General features: G+C 40.7%; 1 protein-coding gene across 1 annotated transcript in view; it reads left to right on the top strand.

The window, feature by feature from the left end:
- The window catches only part of MGAT5B (alpha-1,6-mannosylglycoprotein 6-beta-N-acetylglucosaminyltransferase B), a 112,242-nt gene that overhangs the window by 53,344 nt on the left and 34,339 nt on the right, over window positions 1-24,559 (top strand). The window contains exons 4-15 of the mRNA XM_063459189.1: window positions 1,289-1,436; window positions 2,440-2,549; window positions 5,167-5,240; window positions 5,464-5,631; window positions 9,330-9,494; window positions 9,753-9,922; window positions 10,034-10,165; window positions 10,496-10,629; window positions 11,129-11,259; window positions 11,916-11,921; window positions 12,920-13,075; window positions 20,056-20,202. Coding sequence (XP_063315259.1) covers window positions 1,289-1,436; window positions 2,440-2,549; window positions 5,167-5,240; window positions 5,464-5,631; window positions 9,330-9,494; window positions 9,753-9,922; window positions 10,034-10,165; window positions 10,496-10,629; window positions 11,129-11,259; window positions 11,916-11,921; window positions 12,920-13,075; window positions 20,056-20,202 — 1,541 coding nt within the window. The remainder of the gene's footprint in view (window positions 1-1,288; window positions 1,437-2,439; window positions 2,550-5,166; window positions 5,241-5,463; window positions 5,632-9,329; window positions 9,495-9,752; window positions 9,923-10,033; window positions 10,166-10,495; window positions 10,630-11,128; window positions 11,260-11,915; window positions 11,922-12,919; window positions 13,076-20,055; window positions 20,203-24,559) is intronic.

Raw genomic sequence — 24,559 nt, 5'->3', positions numbered from 1 at the left:
AGCCGCACAAGGGCCCCGGCACCCTCACGTCCTGTTGCGCGAGAGAAAATCCATCCACGGGGTCCACGTCTGCGTGTATTTGTCTACTGTTCCCTTCAGGGTCGCTGTGAGGGTCTCCATCCTGTGTATGTCCTCTACCTTGTCCATCCATTGTTGGATGGTTGGTGTCCGTGTAGTCCGCCAGTTGATTGGAATCAGTGATTTGGCTGCATTTAGGAGGTGTTTTGTTAGCGTCTTTTTGTATCTCGATATGGGCATCTCCGTGTGGTGGAGGAGCATCTGGAGCGGTAGAAGTTGGAGATCAGAGTCTAGGATGGTTTTGATCTGTGCATGGACTTGGCTCCAGAACGGTGCTATTTTCCTGCATGTCCACCATATATGGATGTCTGATCCAGTTTCTTCTCCGCATCTCCAGCAGGCGTCTGCATTCATTCTGTGTATCCTCTCGGGCGTTCTGTACCATCCGGTCATTAGCTTGTAATTAAGTTCTTGGAGTTTTGAGCTCATTGCGCTTTGGTGTGTCAGTATGTGGATTTTCATCCACTGTGGTTCCGTAAGAGGGACGCCGGTGGCTTCCTCCCACCTTGCCATATATCTTGCTGGCCCGGGTCGGATTGCGGCTAGGAGTAGTGCGTAGATCGTAGAGATGCCTCTGGCTATGTGCGCTTTAGCTTGGCAGATTTCCTCAAACTGTGTGAGCGGCCTGTGAAACAGGCGCTTACCATTGTGGGACATGTAGTAAGCTTTAATCTGAAGGTAGCGTAGTCTTTCTAAGCCCGTCGGTTTTCTGTCCTGTATTAGTGGGCATCTGTTTTTAATAGACAGGGACAGGGTAGGCAACCTTCTGGACTGCAGATGTTGTGAACTTCATCTCCCATAATGCTCTTACAGCCATGATGCTGGCAAAGCATATGGGGAGATGTAGTCTGCAACATCTAGAGTGCTAGAAGTTACCTCCCCCCAGACTAAGAGAAGAGAATGTACATGAGACATTTGGGAATCTCCACTTAATTGTGGTACAGATCAGATACAACTTAGTGTTACGTGTATTGATGGTGTTTCCCATCATGCTCTCAACCAGACCATGGACGATATCTGTGCCCCCCTGGAGTCATGTTGAGAGTATGGCACCATCAGTCAGCTTAGGTCTGTAACTAATCAAGGAGCTTCGGTTCCAACAGCCAATTTTAATCCAGTCCCAAACATGAAAACTTCACAAGTGTAATGCTGTTGTTGTACTGTGTGTAGCACAAGGAACGGTAATTCTATGTCTTTTTTTTTTTTTTAGTATTAGGCACAGGAGAGTCTCGGAGTGCATTACGTAGGATGAATGACATACTAGAGACACTGGTGAAGAGAATGGACATCTTAGCTCGACTGGAGAATGCCAGTGAATTCCGCAGAGCAGAGGAAGCAGGCCACTTCACATTGGACAGGTCTGTGAATTCAAAGGGTCAGACATTGTACAGGCCTGTGAATTCTGAGGTCAGAAATTGGACAGGTCTGTGAATTCTGAGGTCAGAAATTGGACAGGTCTGTGAATTCTGAGGTCAGAAATTGGACAGGTCTGTGAATTCTGAGTTCAGAAATTGGACAGGTCTGTGAATTCTGAGTTCAGAAATTGGACAGGTCTTTGAATTCTGAGTTCATACATTGGACAGGTCTGTGAATTCTGAGGTCAGATATTGGACGGGTCTGTGAATTCTGAGGTCAGACATTGGACGGGTCTGTGAATTCCTCACACAGTTTGTCTGCCATAGAAGAGAAATTGAAAAAAATGCATATACCAGAATGGAATATGACATCTTGTCCAGTAACAAAAATGAAAGATGGTAGACAAGATGCATAAAGGACCTTACCATCATGTTTTTTGGGCAGTGGAGTGTCCCTTTCAGATCTATAGTGAGACAATCCAGCTGGCATGTCTTGAAGACTATATGATGATGGGAACTCCACCTAGAATGACATATATCATTAAATCTATAAACTTCTGGCATAGTATATAATATGGCCCAATTGCAATTTAAACCAAGACATCAGACTAAACTGATCATGGTTTCACTAAACCTGTATATTCACTCTAATAATTTTTACCTGCATACAATATTGACTTCATATATCTACGCATCTTACGTAGACATCTTCATGGCTAAGATACAAATCTATGAGGCATACCACCAGTTACAAAGCTACACTTCACATCTCACAATTGCAGTGAAGTTACTACTAAATTCTTACGGCCTTGCTACATGTATACAAGGGGATTTGAATAAAGTCCTTGAATGCTTGTGGTTCCCTGTAACCTTACATATTGATGTGTCAAATAGATGTGCTTATTATATCTGTCACAAACCCTAGAGCTACAGTATGTCTCCTTTGCTGTCATGGGTTTATGTTTCCTGAATAACATTTGATTTGCAATCACGATGTCTTCTGCAGTTTTCAGTCAGTCGGTCTTATGGAGAAGATCCAGGCAATTGCCCAGAATGTGTCAGATATTGCTGTAAAGGTGGATCAAATTCTGAGAAACAGTGTCATGAGAGGGAAAGGTGAGTAGAATAATTAGGATTTGTGAACATGTGGAGAAGGGGCATATATCAGCTCAGATGTTTGGCACATGGAATAACCTACAAGCCAAAGAGACGTAGACCAATGCTTTCTAAGAAACATTATTCCTTAGGAATAATACTTTTAAGTGTTATTCCCTAAAATATGAATTGTTGGGAATTCAGAGTAAATTCAAAGTGAATTAAAAATTTTAGGCCAAAATAGTTGAATCTGAAAATTTCTTCAAATCATCTAAGTTTTCAGTTCGACTATTTTGGCCTAGAATTTGAAATTTACTTAAAGGGAAACTATAGTGACCAGAGCAACTATATCTTGTTGTATTTGTTCTGGTGAGTATAATCAGTCCCTTCAGGCATTTTGTTGTAAACACTGTCTTTTCAGAGAAAATGCAGTGTTTATATTACAACATAGTGATAACGCAACTGGCCACTCCTCAGATGGCTGCTAGAGGTGCTTCCTGGACCAGTGCTGCACACTGTGCAGTACTGCCATTCAGTGTCTCCACCCTCTGCATGCAGACACTGAACTTTGCTCATAAAGATGCCTTGATTTAATGTATCTTCGTGAGGAGATGCCAATTGCCCAGGGCTATGTTTGGCTTGTGCTGGCTCTGCCCCTGATATGCCTCCTTGACAGTCTCAGATAATCCTATGGGGAAGCATTGTGATTGGCACAGAAAACCGCTTCTGATGATGTCAGCCAAGCAGGCAGATCAGGGGCAGAGCCAACAGCAGCATACTGGAATAAAGGTAAGATTTTACTATATTTAGGGAGGTCCAGCTGGGCTAGATGGTGTTTGTTACACTATAGGGTCAGGAATACATGTTTGTGTTCCTGACCCTATAGTGTTCCTTTAATATTCACTTTGAATTTCTGACAATTCACATTTTAGTGAATAACTCTGTTTGATTGTAGAAAGTATGAAAAGAAACTTAGCAGATGTACATACAGTGTACTATCAGTTAATAACCAGTCTTTTCTTACTCAGAATCCTCCCGTCATGGGACCAATTTATTTTTTGATAGCTCTCAGACTGTCATCGGACTGTGTTAAACCTATATAATTCTCGCAGTTTTAATTAGCGGGCAATTTATACATAGCTGGACAACACTAGGGAATTTAGATACATTTTTTGACTCTGCCTCCAACAGAAACCAACCACAATTGACCTGTCAAACTAAAATTCCACCAGAAAATGCTCACTCACATGTAGAACTACGACATATGTACTATGTACCATGAACTACTACATATGTACTTTTTCAGACATGTGCAGAAGACCAGTTTGCACTCGTATGTATGTGCAGAAATGCATTCTAGTAAGTACTTAAATAAAGAGAGATTTGCCATTTATAATGGGAAAATATGTGCTATTCTGGGTGTACATTGCTAAATGTTAAGGGAAAAGGGGGGAGATTTATCAAAGTGTTCTTTTGTAAACAGTGATGTAAAAATATAAAAGGGGAGGTGTCACCAACAGAATGTTCCTGTTGGTTCCACAGGTTTCCATGGTAACAGACCACTTTAAAAAAAAAAAAAAAGAACATTTTGATAAATCAACCAATTTTATTGTTTTTTTATTGTGATTGATCTATATTTAGAACTTCGACCCAGAATAGAACCTGCTTTTGTCTTGATAAATCTCTCTCTTTAAACCACAGTGCCAGGCATATGATTGATTCAGTGTTAAATTACAATATACAGTGGTTAATAACATTATTCTTATTGTCGGCCTCGTAGGCCTTGCACTGCAGCCACAGTCATTGCCCCTATTTGCCTCTATCCGTCATCTTATCTTTCTCGTTCCAGTAAAGGATTGCAAAAGCTGTTGTGACATTTTTCACGGACTGGAAATCCAATGGACTTATTTTATTACTTTAATTATCAAAAGTATCCAGGACCTAGCATTTAAATTATATTCTGCAAACTCATTTAAAAACGCATACCACACAATTGCGTAAGGTTTGGTGTAACTGTAAGTTTTAGTGTACAGAATGTGATAACATGTCAATTTATTGTCCACAGTAGAGATGATTGATAACCAGTCATGATAAGTGAGATCTGTACACTGCCCTTCAATGATCTTGTACACATACATTAAGGCTCAGTACAAAATGGCTTCCAGCATCCATCTTGGACAAAATGGAAAATTGGTTAGGAGCCATTGTTTCAGGTTTCCAACAGTACTAGAAAATGAAGCTAGTCTCTCTAGCATTCTGGATTATCTTCTGCCACAGAGATAGGCAAACTTTGGCAACTCAAAATGTTGTGGACTATGTCTCGCCTGATGCTTTACCACCACTATGGCTGTTAAAGCATTATTGGACATGTAGTCGTAAACATCTGCAATATCAAAGGATGCCTACCACTACCATATTGTAATTATTGCTATATTAGCAGTTGAGCTGAATTAGATAAAGAGGTTAGTTTGAGGCCATTTTGCCTGTACTGAAGTATGAAGATAGGGTTTTCCAATGATGTCCATCAATGATATGAGCAATACGAGCTACTAAATGCGCCGTATCTATTAAAGTCAATTTCTGTGTTTCAACCCGATGGACACTTCTCTTTTTTGTCATTTCTGTGTGTTTTGTTTAGTAATGGAGGGACAGAGAGACATGTGCGAGATACCACGAGACCCCCGTTATCCAGACTGCTCTGCTAAAGTTGAGGTATGTATAATGCTGATATACTTTGTATTCTTTATTTGGTTTTGTGACAAGGAACCAGTTTAAGCATCATCTCAGTCACACTTCTGTGATGTTTGTATGTGTCTGTTGCTTCTATATCATGTGCTAGAATCTGCCCATACATAGACCTACATCTCTTGACATACTTTTGTTCTGAATGGCTATATTATATACCTTCTCAATTTTCCCCTGTGTTCTGTTGCAGTGGATGAGATCTCGCTGGACTTCGGATCCATGTTATGCCTTCTATGGGGTTGATGGCACAGAGTGCTCCTTTCTGGTCTATTTGAGCGAGGTGGAATGGTTTTGCCCAGTGCTTCCATGGAGGAATCAATCTATCAATCACTTTTCTAAACCCGTTCCCAAAAAGCAGGTACTGGATATGCATTATCTTGCTTTTTTAGCTCTGTAGTGGTTTTTCGTGCTATTTGCATCTCACACCAATCAAAGCAGAAGTGAGTGATACTTTCTTATCTAGAGTTTAACGTAGCATTTTTACATTACTTATTGGCCCCATGGAAAGTGGTATAATAAAACATATTGCACCTAACTTCTCCGGGTGCCTTGAATATTCGTTGTAATATCATCATATAATGAAAAATGGCAGACAACAGATGAATGAACTTCTAAACATTACCACAGGATTATTACCGTATATACTCGAGTATAAGCCGACCCGAATATAAGCCGAGGCCCCTAATTTTATCCCAAAAAACTGGGAAAACTTATTGACTCGAGTATAAGACTAGGGTGGGAAATGCAGCAGCTACTGGTAAATTTCTAAATAAAATTAGATCCTAAAAAAAATATATTAATTGAATATTTATTTACAGTGTGTGTATAATGAATGCAGTGTGTGCGTATGTGTGTGTGTATGAGTGCAGCGTGTGTGTATGAGTGCAGTGTGTGTATGAGTGCAGTGTGTGTGTGCATGAATGCAGTGTGTGTGTGCATGAATGCAGTGTGTGAATGCAGTGTGTGCAGGGCCGGTGCAAGGATATTTGCCGCCGTAGGCAAAACATTTTTTGCCGCCCCCTCCCCCCCCCATATGTCCTGACTTCCCCTCCTCCTCCCTCAGTGGTCCTTACCTCCCCACCCCCGTGTTCCTTCACTCCCCCCCCAGTGGTCCTGACTCACCCCTCCCCTAGTGGTCCTTACCCTCCCCTCCCCTAGTGGTCCTTACTTCCCCCTCCCCTCCCATAGTGGTCCTTATCCCACCCCCTCCCTCTCATAGTGGTCCATATACCCCCCCCCTCCCATAATGGTCCTTATACCCCCCCTCCCTCCCATAGTGGTCCTTATCCCACCCCCTCCCATAGTGGTCCTTATACCCCCCCTCCCTCCCATAGTGGTCCTTATACCCCCCTCCCTCCAATAGTGGTCCTTATCCCCCTCCCTTCCATAGTGGTCCTTATCCCCCCCTCCCTCCCATAGTGGTCCTTATACCCCCCTCCCTCCCATAGTGGTCCTTATACCCCCCCTCCCTCCCATAGTGGTCCTTATACCCCCCTCCCTCCCATAGTGGTCCTTATACCCCCCCTCCCTCCCATAGTGGTCCTTATCCCCCCCCTCCCTCCCATAGTGGTCCTTACCCCCCCCTCCCTCCCATAGTGGTCCTTACCCCCCCCCTCCCTCCCATAGTGGTCCTTACCCCCCCCTCCCTCCCATAGTGGTCCTTATACCCCCCCTCCCTCCCATAGCGGTCCTTATACCCCCCTCCCTCCCATAGTGGTCCTTAACCCACCCCCTCCCTCCCATAGTGGTCCTTATACCCCCCCCCCTCCCATAGTGGTCCTTATACCCCTTTTTTTTATTATTATTAATTTTTTTTTATTATTTTATTTCTTATTTTATTTATATATTTTTTTTCGTCCCCCCTCCCTGCTTGATATATGGCAGGGAGGGGGGCTCTCCTTCCCTGGTGGTCCAGCATTGGTAGTTCAGTGGGGGGAGAGGGGGGCTGGCAGAGCTGTACTTACCTTTCCTGCAGCTCCTGTCAGCTCTCTCCTCCTCCGCGCGGTCTGTGCAGCTCCCTCTGTCAGCTCCCAGTGTAAGTCTCGCGAGAGCCGCGGCTCTCGCGAGACTTACACTGGGAGCTGACCGAGGTGCTGAACGGACGGCGCGGAGGAGGAGAGAGCTGACAGGAGCTGCAGGAGAGGTAAGTACAGCTCTGCCAGCACCCCTCTCCCCCCAGTCTGTATTATGGCAATGCAAATTGCCATAATACAGACTATGACTCGAGTATAAGCCGAGTTGGGGTTTTTCAGCCCAAAAAACTATATAAAATAGTTAATAAATAAAATGCACCATTTCTTTATTGGTGTGAATAATAATATACTACTAACATATATATATAAAAAAAATATAAGATACATATAATTAAGATTTTTCATGTTTTCTCAAAATGTTTAACTAACATACGCCAATAATCTTATTCAACTGAATAGTGAATGGTTGAGAATTGGTAAGACATTTTTATATTTTAAAGAAACACTCAAAGCACTAACACAGTCGTAACGGTAGTGATTATGGTGCCAGGAGTGCTCTTTCAGGGTAAATAGCCAAACTTGCTCCGTGCAGTGTGGCAACATATCTGGGATCCGCTGGTGCGGTGCAGATCCCGTTTGTCTTATTTTATAAAAGTGCTGATATAAGAGAAATCACCACTTTTATAAATCCCCTTTCTTGTGCTCTCTTGACTGTCAATTAGACGGACAGCAGGGTTTAAAACTAGTAGCCCATCTTACTAGGAGAATAATACAGGGGAATCCTAAATCCACAACAGTGTTAAACACCCCACTGTTAAAAATAAATATATTAATTTTAAGAGTTAAAGTGCTTCTTTGATATTTGTAAAAGTGATTGATATTTCAGGTATTGTGTATATGTTTGTTGTGTTACTGACTGTACTAAGATGTATTGTAGTTACTGTACTTATCCGTCCTTTAATTTATATAATTTAGTAATGAGAAATCCATAGCTTGATTTGTATGTAATCATAGTTCTGCTCATGTGTAAATACAAATAATTTTGGTTATCAATTAATTGTAAGAAACATAGTTTCAAGCCCTTTTCAAATGTTCAGTTCCCTACATGTCCAGTGTTTCCATCAATAACACTTCTTTGCAAAAACTGCACTTGTTAACGTGAGTGTTTAAAGTGAAATATAGAGCCCTTTTCACCAATCCAATAATGGGATCAATAATCACAATGGTGGGATTCCTATTGATCCAACATTGCTAACGGCTCATCAGCAGCCATAACGTGTCAATAAATATCAATACCATAGATTGGAATATAACTTAGATTAATGTGTACATTGGTTCTATGTACTTCTTTGATCCTTGGATGCCTTAGTAACTATTCTTTAATTATGAAATAGGTTACAAATAATTCACTATGAAAAAACTTTGAGGATAATAATTTATAGAGAGGGATATGTGTTTTCCTATAGCAGAAGTTTATTTGAGCTTTGTAGATGGGAAAGGAACAGTAGAAATATAAATGCATTATTTAGAATTGACCTAATACATGGATCGCAGTTATTTTGAAATTAATATTTGAAAAGTTTGGGTCCTGTCTTTTGTTTTCTGAAATGGGGTAAATACATTTACAAACACCACCATCGTAGAAAACGTGGCTCTTTGGGAATACGTGGTAAACCAGGAGTAGGTAGAACAGGTGAAAGAAAAAAATAAAGCCAAATGGAGCAGATCTGGGTTCAGGAAGCAGGTCTTATTGGAGTGTCAGTGATTCCATTGAGTCATTGAGGAGAACATCTAACATGACACTACAGGTCACCATGACAATGTGTCAAACAGATAATTAATTTGCTATAAAAGAAAAATAAATCGTGAAAACAGGGGGGAAAGCAAAACAATTAATGCTGTATCTGTTGAGTTTTGACCACATTATTCTTACAAAACAAGCGAAACAAGCGCTTTTATTGTAAAATCATGTGCTGTTTTATGCCTTGACATTTCCAGAGTTTTGTAGCTCATTTAGACTTCACTGTCTAAACGAGACATGTCAGACATTATTTTAGCTCATGTGGACTTTTATTACACCTAGGCAGCTTTCCGTACAGAACTTTCCTCTCTGTTAGACCTAATGGGGACTGGTAAGGAGTCATTAATCTTCATGAAGAAAAGGCTACGGAGACTGGAGGTTCAGTGGTTGCTTGGAGCCAGAAGGTTGGAGAGCAATCTTGAGAACACATCAAAGGAGCAGAAGCAGGTGGCTCAACCTCATCTACCTATTCTCTCTTTCCACTGTCTTGCATCATCTTAATTTGCTTATGACAACACTTCATCCTCCTAACCCTCTCCTTCAACCCTCTAAATACTGTTATCTCATCAACTCCGTTGTGTCACAAGCCATTTGATTTAATTCTATATTTCTTCAATACATGTTTTTCCATTTAACATACATTGAAGTATATCATTCTTCCCGTGAAAATGACACAATTCTCAGACTTATTTCTTCTCTACATAGATCCTAGTCCATATTGGGTTCCTGACTGAAGAGTCTGGTGATGTGTTTAGCCCACGGGTGTTAAAGGGCGGGCCACTGGGTGAGATGGTTCAGTGGGCAGATATTCTGGCAGCTCTTTACATGCTAGGACATAGTCTGAAGATAACTGTATCTGTCAAGGAACTCCAAAGGTGAGAAAAGCAATGCAGAAATTTCCTGAGCTTAACATATAAAAATGTCGATGGACTTTGGAATATTTAGAGCTGTGACTTTCCTGAAATGCTTCTTCTGATGTACCTCAGTTATTTAGGAGTCCCTCCCGGGAGAGGAAATTGCCCCCTGACAGAACCTTTGCCATTTGACCTCATCTATACAGACTACCATGGTATGCAACAAATGAAGCAGCACATGGGACTGTCTTTCCGGAAATACAGGTGAGATGTTGACCACATACCAACCATCTATACTCAGACTTCCCCTTTCTAAGACACACATACTCTAAGACACTGAGGTCCCTGACTTAGAACAGAAATTCCTATTTTCTATCTGAGACCAGTGATCTCTATCTGAGATCCAGAACCTGCAAGACCTCAGGTTACCAATATCCAAACACCTTACTGCGACCCCCCCCCCAACCCCCAGTCTCTTACTGGTCTCTAATTAATCCCACCGCCCTCTAATACAGACAGATCCCTGCCTTCCAGTCCACACAGACCATTGGCCCCTTACAGAGGGTCTCCACCATGAACACCCCCCTCCTGCAGGTGCCGTCTACGCGTGGTGGATACATTTGGAACCGAACCGGCGTATAATCACGAAGAGTATGCCACACTCCATGGTTACCGTACCAACTGGGGCTATTGGAACCTGCACCCTAAACAGTTCATGACTATGTTCCGTGAGTTTTAAAGGTTTTGTTTTTGTTGGGTCTGATTAGCTATAATGTACCGGTATGGAATGTATACATTGCCTGTGACATGCCATATAAAATTCTGTTACTGCATTTTCATCTTCCCAATAGCCATATTTGCTTTTTTTAAACTGGGCTCCCATGCATACACTTTGTAACTGTGTCTGTGCGATGACATTTAACTAGTAGTGCTATTGTGTTCTTTGTCCCTTGAAATGCTCACATGCTTTTGTATCATTGCACATCTGTCCTGCATACTGGCCTTCTACTAACTTGCTCTACAAAAGCCTTGCACGGTCACATTGGTTCAAGTAGGCTGTTCCTACATTCACTCATCACACAGCTATCATTACTTCCCCATTCTCTAATCCAGTCGTGTAGTACATATTATATTTACGGTGCATGTGTCTAGTCGAGCAATGCACTGTTTCGGATGACGACGGGTGACCTGTATGTGCCTGCTACGTTCTCTGTCCTTGCTCTGCAGCTCACACCCCGGATAATTCCTTTATGGGCTTTGTGACAGATGAACTCAATGAGACCGAGCGCCAGCAGGTAGCTCTGAGCAAAGTCAGGAACATGGCAGTAGTGTATGGAAAGGAGGCTGCCATGTGGAAGGTAATATATTACTTGCCTAGACCAAACCCTCAAACCTTGTACGTGATAATCATACTCATTATAAGTGGCCAAGCATTCGTAGCTATCCCCACATTAAGTGTTCACACAGTATTCTTCAACCTGAAATCCTAAATACGCATAGCAGATCCCTATCTTTATTGTTCTTAGTCTGACATATGGTCTGAAATGTCAACATTGTCCTAGATGAATTACACAAAAACACCTTATCCCAGACAACTGTACTGCAAACACTGATTATTATTTTTTTTGATGCACACAGCATAAAAAGTTATGGAATTTTCAAACCCACTGATTCACTTTTTAAAGTTTACCCCAGAAGTGTTCTTCATATGTAACCCTCATTGTGTTGCATTGATCTTCCCAAACTCACGAAGCCCTCCATCATGAGGTCTATAAGTTTCTACTTCTAGTGTAGTGCTATTACTGAATAGGTTTCTCTCTTGCGGATACCTTGATCATGCAATGCTTGAGAAGGTCTTGACTCAACCGCTTTCTGTCCGTCATGCTTTTACTATGATTTAATTCCCCCCCCCCCCACACACTTTCTTTTTTAGTTGGTCAGTTTGTTAAGTGTTACTAACAAAAATATGTTTTTCTTTCTTATCTCTGTGTGCCCCCCTGATGCCTTTGAGTAGCTGCAGGTATAAATGTATTTCTGTACTTCGCTAATTTCCTGAATCTCAGTTTTGCACGTGATATTTCAAAAATATATTGGTTGTTTGGTATTATCTTGGGTTATGCATGCAGTGAGTTTTACCAGCTCTAATAAATCTATCTGTATACAAATATTGTTAATGGATAGAAAGAGAGAATGGACTAAAAAAATAAAACAAGACCAGCATCGAAAAGGGAAACCGGTATAAACAAAGAAGAGAAATGAGTAGGCAAGAGCAGGCAGGTAAAAGTAGGACTTGAGATAATTGTCCCTTGTCAGGGTACTGAAATGTACTTCTGCATCCGTCAAGGACATATATTTTCAATTGTAGACTGGCAAAGCATCATGGGAAATGTAGTCCAAAAACAGCTGGAAAGCGATCGATTGGTCACTCCTGTTACAATATGTGTAATAAAAACTGATACAATATCATGATACCATTACTATATGGCATGTTTATCTTTAGCCAAATTCAGTTTTTTTTGTGCACTGTTTAAATTTTGCCTGTTCCCAACATTTCCGATATCTACTAAAAAGTTTAATACAGAGATTAAGGGAAACTTTTTATGTTACTAATTCCATTTTCTTACTATTCCGAAAAAATTACACTAGGAATTCACACGATTTTAGCAATGCAAATTTTACGTATACATGAGACTATCAGCATAAGTGTTATCTCTTTAGTTCCATTTCAGTACAAGTTGCTCAGTCCATAATTTTGAGCAGGGGTGATGGGTCTTCAGATGTTTGTGAACTACATTACCCATGGTGCTCTATGCGACATTAAACTAGCTGAACAACAAGGAAAATTCAGTGAACAATAATCTGGATCATTAAAGATTAGACATCACTAGATTCGACACAGTTTGACATGGGTGGCATGTAATTTTGTTTAAGTTACACTGTTTTTGGACATGGTCACTTTTGCTAAGTGGCAAACCTATCAGTCTACAGCGGAGTAATCAACTTTGTCTTTTATTCTAGGGTAAAGAGAAATTCCTTGCAGTATTACACAAACACATGGAAATCCATGGGACGGTCTACTTTGAAACCCAGAGGCCTCCTGAAGTCCCAGCATTCGTGAAAAACCATGGGTTGCTCCCTCAGCAAGATCTTCAGCAGCTGTTGAAAAAAGCCAAGGTGACCAGGGTTTGGAGAGTGATATCATTTGGGTTGTGGCAACAGTAGAGGCTGCATAAGAGTAGACTTGAAGACGCTGCAACATTATTAAATACATTTATCAATAATGATGGAGTATTGTAGAGTCTCCTGCCTCTGTCCCACAACAAAAAACATCCTACAAAATAAAGTGTTAACTTACCTCTAGTCCAGCGGAAAGAAGGCCCCTCACCAGGTGTTCATCAGTAACGGTGATCTCCCATCCTGGATAGGGAGGCAGGGCACATGCGCTGAGCTGCACCTGCACTGCTTGTCATAGAGAAGTACTCAGTGTTATGTTTTACTATGGCAAGGTTTGATTTCTATTTTGTGGGTGGCCACAAAACAATCGGGAAGAACCCCTTTCCAGCTCTCGGATTGACAGCTTTGAGGGTGTAACTTACCACGAGTTCTCTTGAAAATCTGCACTTTTATAAAACGAGAAAAAGGGGACACTCTCTTAACCTCTAACAGCGGGGGTTACAATGACACAGGAAATCAGGACACAGATTAAGGCAAAAACAGAGGTTTAAATACAAGAGAAGTGGCATAAATACATCTAAATGCAAGGGTCACCAAAATAGAAATTAAAGTGGCACTGTCATGCTAAACTTACCTTTTCCCAATCGCTTCCTCTTCTCTCCCTCTCTCAGGATCTGTTCTTCTTTTCTTCCTAACTGACCTAGTTTTCTTTAAAACATAAGACAATGTAGGGACTCTCTTTCAGTGAGAAAATTGCACTCGAAGTTGTTTGACAAAGCAAAAGAGCTGAACAAAGAGTTCACATTTTTAGAACTTTGCCAGAGATCTATGTTTCTTAACATTAACTTTGCAAATAGCCGTTATTTTATTGACCTGATAAGAAAATTCTCAGCACGCAGGGCATTGTATTTTTGGGTGATGTATGGCTGTGCCAAACGGAGTCCGTGTTGCCTTGCAGCAGTAGATAAGCAAAGTAGTTGTGGCAGTAAATTACAGCATTGTGAGCACACGAACTGAAGAGAACCTGGGAGAATTACCGTATATACTCGAGTATAAGCCGAGTTTTTCAGCACATTTTTTGTGCTGAAAAACCCCAACTCGGCTTATACTCGAGTCAATTGTCTGTATTATGGCAATTTACATTGCCATAATACAGACAATGGGGGCTGTGGGGGCTGCAGAGAGATGTTACTTACCTCTCCTGCAGCTCCTGTCAGCTCTCTCCTCCTCTGCCGGTCCGTTCAGCTCTTCTGTCAGCTCACAGTGTAAATCTTGCGAGAGCAGCGGCTCTCGCGAGATTTACACTGGGAGCTGACCGAGGTGCTGAACAGACCGGCAGAGGAGGAGGAGAGAGCTGACAGGAGCTGCAGGAAAGGTAAGTAACATCTCTCTGCAGCCCCCACAGCCCCCTCCTACACAGTGCCCATCCACTGGACCACCAGGGAAGGAGAGCCCCCCTCCCTGGCCAGCTAGCAAGCAGGGAGGGGGGACGAAAAAATTTATATATATTAATAATAATTAAAAAATAATAATAATAAAATAAAAAAAATAATAATAAAATTGTTTTAATGAAACAAAAAAACAAAAAAATATATTAAAATAATAATTAAAAAATAAAAATGCCCACCCCCCACCAAGGCTCTGCATCTCACACACACACACACACACACACACTGCATTCATACACACACACTGCACTCATACACACACACTGCACTCATACACACACTGCACTCATACACACACACTGCACTCATACACACAGCATTCTCGTACACACACACTGCATTCATACATACACACTGCATTCTCATACATACACACTGCATTCATATACATACACACTGCATTCATATACACACTGCACTCATACACACACTGCACTCATACACACACACTGCATTCTCATACACACACACTGCATTCTCATACATACACACTGCATTCTCATACACACACTGCATTCATTATATACACACACACTGTAAATAAATATTCAATTAATATAATTTTTTTAGGATCTAATTTTATTTAGAAATTTACCAGCAGCTGCTGCATTTCCCACCCTAGTCTTATACTCGAGTCAATAAGTTTTCCCAGTTTTTTGGGGTAAAATTAGGGGCCTCGGCTTATATTCGGGTCGGCTTATACTCGAGTATATACGGTAACTGAATTGAAGAAATTGCAGTCGAAACACAACTACTTATTTAAAAGTTAGCCATTTTAACTTTTTCTTTTTTTTAAATAGAAATCAGGAATTAAGTTGTTAAATCAAATGTATCTTTGAGATATTTTTCATTATTTTATTTTGCAGTTGCATATATTTTGCATATATTTTTGAAATATGCAGTTGCTGCAAGTCATAATTGCTTATTGTGTTACACTCTTTGCTTCATTTTCAAAATATAATGAGTCACACAAGCATGCTTAATGTTTATTTCTAAGAAACTTGAAAATCAGTGCTTTTGAAGAGTATCTAAAAAACCTTAACTTTTATAAAGATGTATCCCAATGGGACTTGTAAATCGCAAACACTGTTGCATTATACTCAAAAACTGATTGCTCCACTTTTAGGACTTTTTGCCCAATAATTCTGCATAAGTGCTCTCCTCATGGTCCTAATGCGCACAGCACAGCGCAAGCGCATCTAATGATGTGCTCGTGTTGTGCATGCTGGGGAAAGTTCCCTGGTGTCCCACCAAGATCCTGAAATCGGGACAGTCTCCATGACTTGGATGTCTGTAGTTGCTTAAAGGAACACTATAGGGTCAGGAATACAAATATGTATTATTGACCCTATAGTGTTAAAACCACCATCTGGCCCCCCTTTCTCCCCTAAATATAGCAAAATCTTACTTTTATTCAAGTCTGCAGCTGCTGGATTTACCCCTGAGCTACCTGCTTTTTCTGACATCATTAGATGTGATTCCCCGAGCCAATCACAGTGCTTTCCCATAGGATTGGCTGAGACTTTCAAGGAGGCAGATCAGGGGCAGAGCCAGCACAAGCCAAATACAGCCACGACCAATCAGCATCTCCTCATAGAGATGCATTAAATCAATGCATCTCTGTGAAGAAAGTTCAGTGTCTCCATGCAGAGGGTGAAGACACTGAATGGCAATGCCGCTTACTGTGCAGCACTGCCCCAGGAAGCACCTCTGGCAGCCATCTGAGGAGTGGCCAGTGGAAGTATCCCTAGGCTGTAATGTAAACACTGCATTTTCTCTGAAAAGACAATGTTTAGTGCAGAAATCATGAAGGGACTGATTATACTCATCAGAACAATTACAATAAGGTGTTATTGTTCTGGTGGCTATAGTGTCCCTTTAAGCACCAACCCAGACATCATGAGAATTTTTTTTATCCAACCAAGTACTAGTGATTAACCCACATCTCCTATAATTATGATGTCTTATACTCACTAATCACACAGGCGGGTGGATAGATATATGAAAATATCACACTACAAATCTCAGCACTCATATTTAATATAGACTAAAAATTATATATTTTTAATTTTTTATATGTAGCTGATTAAATCAATCTTGATCCTTATCTTTTCTTTTTTACTGTCACTGATTTTCTCTCGAGTGTGAAAGCATAAATGTACGGTTTTACATCCTCTTGGCACATAATAAATATTAATGAAACACCGCCAACCTATTCACATAAGGATTTAGCCTGGGGGAAAAAACACAGTGCGTTCATGCTTGCACTATCACTCTCTACTAAGCTCACTGAGGTAACACATGCTGGCAGATTTCAAACTTCAAAGTATGTCACAAAAAAGACAAGTTAAAAAAAATAAATCTGAAATGAATATCTGATGGAGCTGGTATTTAAGAACTCCATTTGTTTCACATTTCCAAGGTCGATCAGAGGTGCAAAGTGGGTGCCAACATATCACGCTTTTTATATATGTGTTAATGTGATTTAATAGTCAGGGTTATGTTTAAACTTTACACCCTGTTCCAAATTATTATGCAAATGATATTTTTCTCATTTACCTAAATAATTGATGTAAATAACAGTCAGCATAATTCTCATGTTATCAACTATTAAGAGTACAATTCAAATTTTATTGAACAAACCTGCTAATGATAACAGTATTTTTTTTTTTTAAACATAAAAAACTTACAAGGCACTGTTCCAGATTATTACGCACAGTAAGTTTCAAAACACTTTATAGGTTGTATAGAACTGAAAATTGTCATTTGTTGTGTTTGCAGCATATTTACTGAAATCAAAAGCTATTTCAATCAAACTTATAACAACATTTATACTTTTTAAACATTTTAACAGGTCAAGTTACATTTTAACATATGACCCCTTATTTGATAGCAGCTTCACAAGTCTTGCATCCATTGAATTTGTGAGTTTTTGGACAGTTTCTGCTTGAATTTGTTTGCAAGATGTCAGAATAGCCTCCCAGGGATGCTGTTTGGATTTAAACTGCATCCCACTCTTATAAATCTTTTGCTTGAGGATGCTCCAAAGGTTCTCAGTAGGATTGAGGTCAGGGGAGGATGGAGGCCACACCATGACTTTCTCTCCTTTTATCCCCATAGCAGCCATTGATGCAGAGGTATTCTTTGCAGCATGAGATGGTGCATTGTCATGAATGAAGATGATTTTATTATGGAAAGCATAGTTCTTCCTTCTGTACCAGGGAAGAAAGTGGCCAGTCAGAAACTCCACATACTTTGAAGAGGTCATCTTTACACCTTCGGGGACCCTAAAGGGGCCGACCAGCTCTCTTCCCATGATTCCGGCCCAAAATATGACTCCACCACCGCCTTGCTGAAGTCGCAGCCTTGTTGGAACAGGGTGGCCGTCCACCAACCATCCACTACTCCATCCATCTGGACCATCCAGGGTTGCACGGCACTCATCAGTGAACAGGACTGTTTGAAAATTAATCTTCATGTATTTTTCTGCCCAATGCAGCCGTTTCTGCTTGTGAGCATTGGTTAGTGGTGGACGAATAGAAGGTGTATGCACAGTTGCAAGACTCTGGAGGACTCTTGATGTCCGTGGGACTCCAGAGGCACCAGCAGCTTCAAATATCTGTTTGCTGCTATGTAATGGTATTTTAGCAGCTGCTCTCTAGATCCGATGAATGGATCTGGCAAAAATCTTCCTCAATGTGCCTTTATCAGCACGAACCTGTCTGTAATCTGAATCAGCCACAAATCTCTTAATAGTGCGATGATCACTCTTATGTTTTCGTGAAATATCTAATGTTTTCATACCTCGTCCAAGGCATTGAACTATTTCACTCTTTTCGGCAGCAGAGAGATCCTTTTCTTCCCCATATTGCATGAAAATTGTGCTCTCCTTCATAATGTGGAACACCCTCCTTTAGTAGTTTTTCCTTAAATTGGGCTCACCTGGCAATCTAATTAACACAGGTGTCCGAGATTGTTTTCCGTGATCAAAAGAGCCCTGAGACACAATGCCATCTATGAGTTAAACTGAAAAACTAAATATTTCATCTTTGTGACACTGAAATAGAATTTGCATAATAATTTGGAACAGGGTGTACATAAAGAAGGGGAAGGTTACCTAAGCGGACCTACAGGCTATTCATCCCTGAGCTGGGTTCCTAGCTCAGAAGAATGTGAGTGGTTCCATATACTTGCTTTATTCCACACTGTTTTTTTAGTTTCACACTATTGGACTATTTTTATTTTTTTGACATTTTATTATAGATACCATCATCACTGTACTAAACTTTTGGAGGTATTTAACCTTCGTTTGTATTTATATAAAGCACTACACCATATTGGCTATATTATGTTTAAACTTACCCATCACAGAGATTCCCATTTTTGGATAGTGCCCTGGATATGAGCTTACTGTAACACTGTTGAGCTAATTAATAACTTTCCACTGTGCTTAAAACTAAATAACTGTTTTGGTACTTTGCCTTTTCTGTGCGTGTTTGAACCACATAGATGTGAGACATATTTTTCATGTGATTTAACATTCATTTTCCCGAGAGCTAAGCATTTTGACACAGAGGCCGGCAATGTAATTTTTTTGGGAGTAGCTTTTCAACTAACATTTTTGAAATCACTTTTAAAACACATTTTTCAAGAGATTCAAATTTAAACAAATATATCAATATATTTCAAAATATTTAAATATTTTTCAAAATATTAAAATCAATTTTAAAAGGTTTATCCAAAAATATTAAATAGTTTGAAAAGCTTATCCCGAATATTAAATCGAAGCCCACAACATTGTACAAAATAAGTGTGAGTTGTTTGTGCTGGTTCATTGACTTTGACTCAGTGAAACAACGCTAGACATCCTCACACTTTGCATTCAGCATCAATCATATCCCCATAGGAAAGCATTGATTCAATGCTTTCTTATCGGGAAGGCCTAATGCGCGTGGGCCACTCGCTGTGTGTGCTGCGCCTTAGGTCAGAGAAGAAGCCTGACCTAGCGTCAAGTGATCTCGGCGCTGGAATCTGGTATGTGGTTATGGTGTCAACGGTGCCCTGCTACACTCCTACATTAATTTGTAAAACTATTTTAGAATGATTTGACATCTTACTTGGGCCGTGTAAGTCCACGTTATTGCCTGAGAGCATCAGTTGAGTGCTCTAAGCCAATAAATAAGCTCCCATATCTGACCTGCCTAACTTTTATCATTAGATTAATGAAGACATCCAGCTTCCTCTACAGCTGTGAACTCCCTGGGGAGCCCATTTAGTTGTCAAACCATTTTAAAACAGTTTGAGAAATTACTCTGGAAGAACACCAGAGCACTCCTGGCACCATAACCTCTACAGCGGGCTGTAATTGTTCTGGTGTTTGGAGTGTTAGTCAAATGTACCAAAATGCTTTCATGATAACATCTTACGTTTCTTACATAATGTTGTTATCTGCTTCCACTTTCACTAGGATAAAGGTGTTCAGTTAGTCGTAGGATATATGTCTGACCATGCCACTTTCTTGATTTCTTGCAGCTTTTTATTGGCTTTGGATTCCCGTATGAAGGTCCTGCCCCATTGGAAGCTGTGGCTAATGGTTGCGTTTTTCTGCAGCCACGTTTCAACCCCTCACACAGTTCACTCAACCATGAATTCTTCAGAGGAAAGCCTACATCCAGAGAGGTAAGAGCTGGGGTTGTGTTTAACAAATCAGAATAGAACAGCCCAAAAAAAAAGAAGTCTGCCTCGTTGTCGTGCTATAGGTCTAATGAAGAACACCAGGCTTACAGTGATTATGGTATTTAAAATGAGATTCAGAATCTCTTGATAATTACATTGACGTCATCAAATTAATTAACATCATTAACTATCTCATGACAAAAGACTTGTCAGAAATGTCATGATAACAGGTGATATCGCTATACCTAGTCATGAAGGTTTTAAAGGAACACTTTAATCATCATAACCACTGGACCTCGCTTTAGTGGATATGGTGCCAGGAGTGCCGTGCCCCTCCCAAATGTAAGTAGTCAAACTATTTAGTAATGGGTTGGCTTTTTACCTGGGGTCCACTGGGCACCACTCCACACCTCTCTGCTGGAAGGTCTCGTCATTGAGCTAAGCCCAGTGTTCCAAGACTTTGCTCACTGGCCGAGTACGATGAGCTGACATTCTGAACCATTGAGCTAGCCCTGCATTGCGTAGGAACTTCCAGGACTTCTTCCAACACAGAGGATTTGTGCATTACTGAAAAGTTTGATTACTTACAATGGTGGGGCGTAAGGAGACTGGTGGCGCCATAACCACTGCAGCACGTTATGATGCTTGGAGTGTTTCTTTAAAGGAGCCATTAAGTGTGACATAAAAAGTATGCATATATTGTACTAGCAAAACTGCAAATGTTTAGTTAAAAACAAAACAAACATTTTTAAAATCTCTTCTTTGACTTTACATTATGGCCTCCAGTGCCATTTTTTTAAGCAGTTCATTTCTGTACCAGGGCTCCAATTTTACATTTCATGGTGTATGAAGAGATCTCAATAAATTCTTCCTGGTAAAACACCTTCTAACTAAAATAACAAATATTTTCTGTACAGCGGATTTTTGTTCAGGTTCATATTTTACTTTTGACATATTTTACTCTTCCTGAATGTTGTTAAAATGGGAAAGCCGAAAGCCATGAGCGCTGCAGTGGCTTCACGTGTTTATTTTGAAACAGATCATTATTGTATTCCTGTTTTTATTGTAGAGAGACTGCTCTCTAAACCAACAATATCAAACCCAGTCCGGATACACACCAAAAGTCCAAGATGGACCAGTCATCACATTGGTTCACTAAGCAGCAAGTCGAAAACAGAATTGCAAAAAAAAAAAAATTTTTACCTAAGTTTTGAACACCAAATTCTATTTGAATTCCCAGCAATTGTCACGTTAGTGAAAAACCCTGTGACAGTCACAGTGGAGAGCGCATCGCACTGCTCTCCACTGCGGCACTGAATTTTATGGGCAGCGCTTACTTAGTGGGATAATACACCTGGCCTTCCTCCAGCTTTTGAGCTTGTGAGATTGCAACCCCATTTAGTGAACACCGAATGGCATTGTAGTTTCTATAGTTTCCTATGGAGCACTCACATTTTGCTTAGAACCCTATACGAATTGCAACATTTTTGCTATAACAGTGCTGTAACAGCTGTGCTATTGGCATTTAGACTCTAGCACGGGGTGGGGAACCTTCGGCCCTCCAGATGTTGTGGACTACATCTCCCTTGATGCTTTGCTAGCATTATGACCGTAAGAGCATTAAAAAAACATCTGGAAGGTCGAAAGTTCCCCATCCCTGCTTCTAGTGATACCGGAGAAACTGACGGAAGCCAAGCACAGAGAGATGGACACAGGTTTCTTCAGGAAGGAAGAGATTCTTTATTGGATCACCGATCGGGACTCAGAGGGACTAGCGTCACCAAAATACAGCAAAGTCTGAGTACTGAATACATAGAGTACATTCCTTATATAGCACTGTAGCTCCTCCCACAATTAACTACACCCACACATACCCTTAACCTATTTAATAAATAGAGTCTAAACTCATCCATCCGGTCTAACCACGTGGCTCATCTGATACAAAGGAGAGGGACGCGTAATTCCAGTTCTTACATTCCTGCACCTGGTCAGTACAGTGATAACAGTATCTTAGCTACGTGTAATTAACTAACTGATACTACAAACACATATACATACATATGCCTTGTGGCAATCTTAGCCTGCTAAACTTGTATTTTACTGGAATTACATCACATTCCCCCCTTTGATGCCTCTGATATTTCACAATTACTTGAGGCATCACTTAACCTTGGTTTGCATATACCTCAGGTTACCATGAACCAGACCAGACTTATCTTATGATGTGAATCTTTTAACACTCATCTTCCTGCATTGGTTCTCCTTGATCTAGAGCCTTATACTTATATATCGCCATTATCTGTGCAGCAGCCTTCCTCTCTGCTATACTTCCTATCAGGCTTTGCACAGACCTAACTACTAAGGGTATAAGACACGGTAGGAGTAGACACAACAGTAAAATCAGTAGGACTCCACCTACCACTGCCTTAAGCCCTCCAAACCACTCATACCAGCTACCAAACCAACTACTTGGATTGTACCCTTTCCATACCTGAGTAGGCACATGCACTAGTTTAACCATATGGCTAGTAAGCTCAGCTATTGCTTGCCCTTCGTCATCTATTTGAAGACAGCAATTGCTCAGGTTAAACTTCCCACATACACCTCCCTCTACTGCCAAAAGGTAATCCAAGGCTAATCTATTTTGGTACACTGCTGTCCTCATCCTGGTATTATGCTTCGCTAGAAGATTGAGTGCTTGTGAGGTCTCATTAGTAATAATCTCAACCACCGCCTGTAATCTTATAATACGGTTGAGCATATAAATTGGGGTTCTATAACCAAAGGTACCATCTTCTGCCCACGTGGCTGGCCCATAATAATCTATGATACGCTGGGGAGGCCATTCATTATCTTCCCAGGTGCCTATCTCTAAGGGTCCCCTTTTCTTCCTATGATTCACATCATACACTTTAACACCTAAAGTCTCACCTGTTTCAATCGGTAACAAGAAGAAGGATGGTTTGAGCATACCCAACACACATGCCCCTTCCCAGTCCTGTGGCAACTCCGAATAGGCTTTCTTACCACAGATCCAGTACAAATTTGCTGGGGCTCTCCAGGTAGATGTGATGGATAAATCAAACCACACATCCTTTAAACTGGCATATCTAGCAAACGGGTTAGATGGTTCTGAGACATTTGAAGCCGACCACCAAGTTGTATTTTTAGTATCATCATCATAAGCTTTTTGCCCTAGACAAGTTAATTCTCCTACAGAAGTATTATACATTATTCCTTTCCTTGCTATGCAAACATAACCTATGATGGAGGTCTTTAATCTCCACTCAGATTTACCTCTAACACTCAAATGATAATCGGCTTGTGTAGATATTAGTTGGTCAACTGCCTCAGAACCGGACATTACCTCCTTTGCTTCCCAAGGCCATTGGTCTCCCATGTTAGTACCTCCACACACATAGCAGTTGGTAACATTAAGACTACCGGCAATACTTTCAGCTAGGTCAATGAACAGGTTTTTAGCGTTATGGGGGATCTTATTATCTATACTCATCTCTTCATAAAAGGAATGGTATACTTGATGAGTCTGGGAGGATACCGTATCAGTCTCTATTCCTATAAACAATAATGTCCCAGGATCTAAACCCGTCCCGTATATCTGAAACCCAAATAAATTTCCATACTTATCTAGGAACTTGTCGGGGTTATTAATAAGTATATGGACTGGGTTGCATTCCATAGACTTACAATAAGGGCTAGTCGGCAACTTAGTCACTATCATGTCTTTATCTACTGTCTGTCCCCAAGTCGCCCACCCCACACAAGACCAATATGGACAAAAGTTATAGTCTTTATTTGGGCATCTAGGACTCACATATTTATTTTTACTACTGGGACAAATATATTTATCATTAGACCCATACGTCCTCTCCCATCTAAGATCCCCACATACATTCCACGGTTTTCTACCACTTGATATCGCCTTACATGCATCAAATAGCAGAACACCCGAAGAATGTACGGATTCTAACACCGTCTTATTAATTAGGGTCCCCTGAGGATCTCCATTCCTGAGAGTCAACCAAATTGTACGAGGTTGATACTCTGGACTGAAGCACTTAGGTTCTCCTACTCCTAAATGGCACACACTATAGTCTATATTTAGGTATCTACATCTTGATACCTCTCCTTTACATTCGTATTGTGAATGCCAAATTAGGGTTTGGGAAATATGGTTACCTGTTCTCGTAGTCTTAATGCATACCTCACAGCTAGGAGTGTCGGTACCTCTACCTTCCTGAATATAAAAACACATATAAATAAACACAATCAAAAGCACTTCTTTCGACGTCTTCATCCTCAGTCTTCGTCCGTGCGATGGAACCTCAGCTTCCAGGAT

This window comes from Pelobates fuscus, chromosome 6 (genome assembly GCF_036172605.1).
Source record: "Pelobates fuscus isolate aPelFus1 chromosome 6, aPelFus1.pri, whole genome shotgun sequence".
NCBI classification, from domain to species: domain Eukaryota; kingdom Metazoa; phylum Chordata; class Amphibia; order Anura; family Pelobatidae; genus Pelobates; species Pelobates fuscus.
Note: the sequence above shows the minus strand (reverse complement) of the source record. Positions and strands in the feature narration are given on the sequence as shown.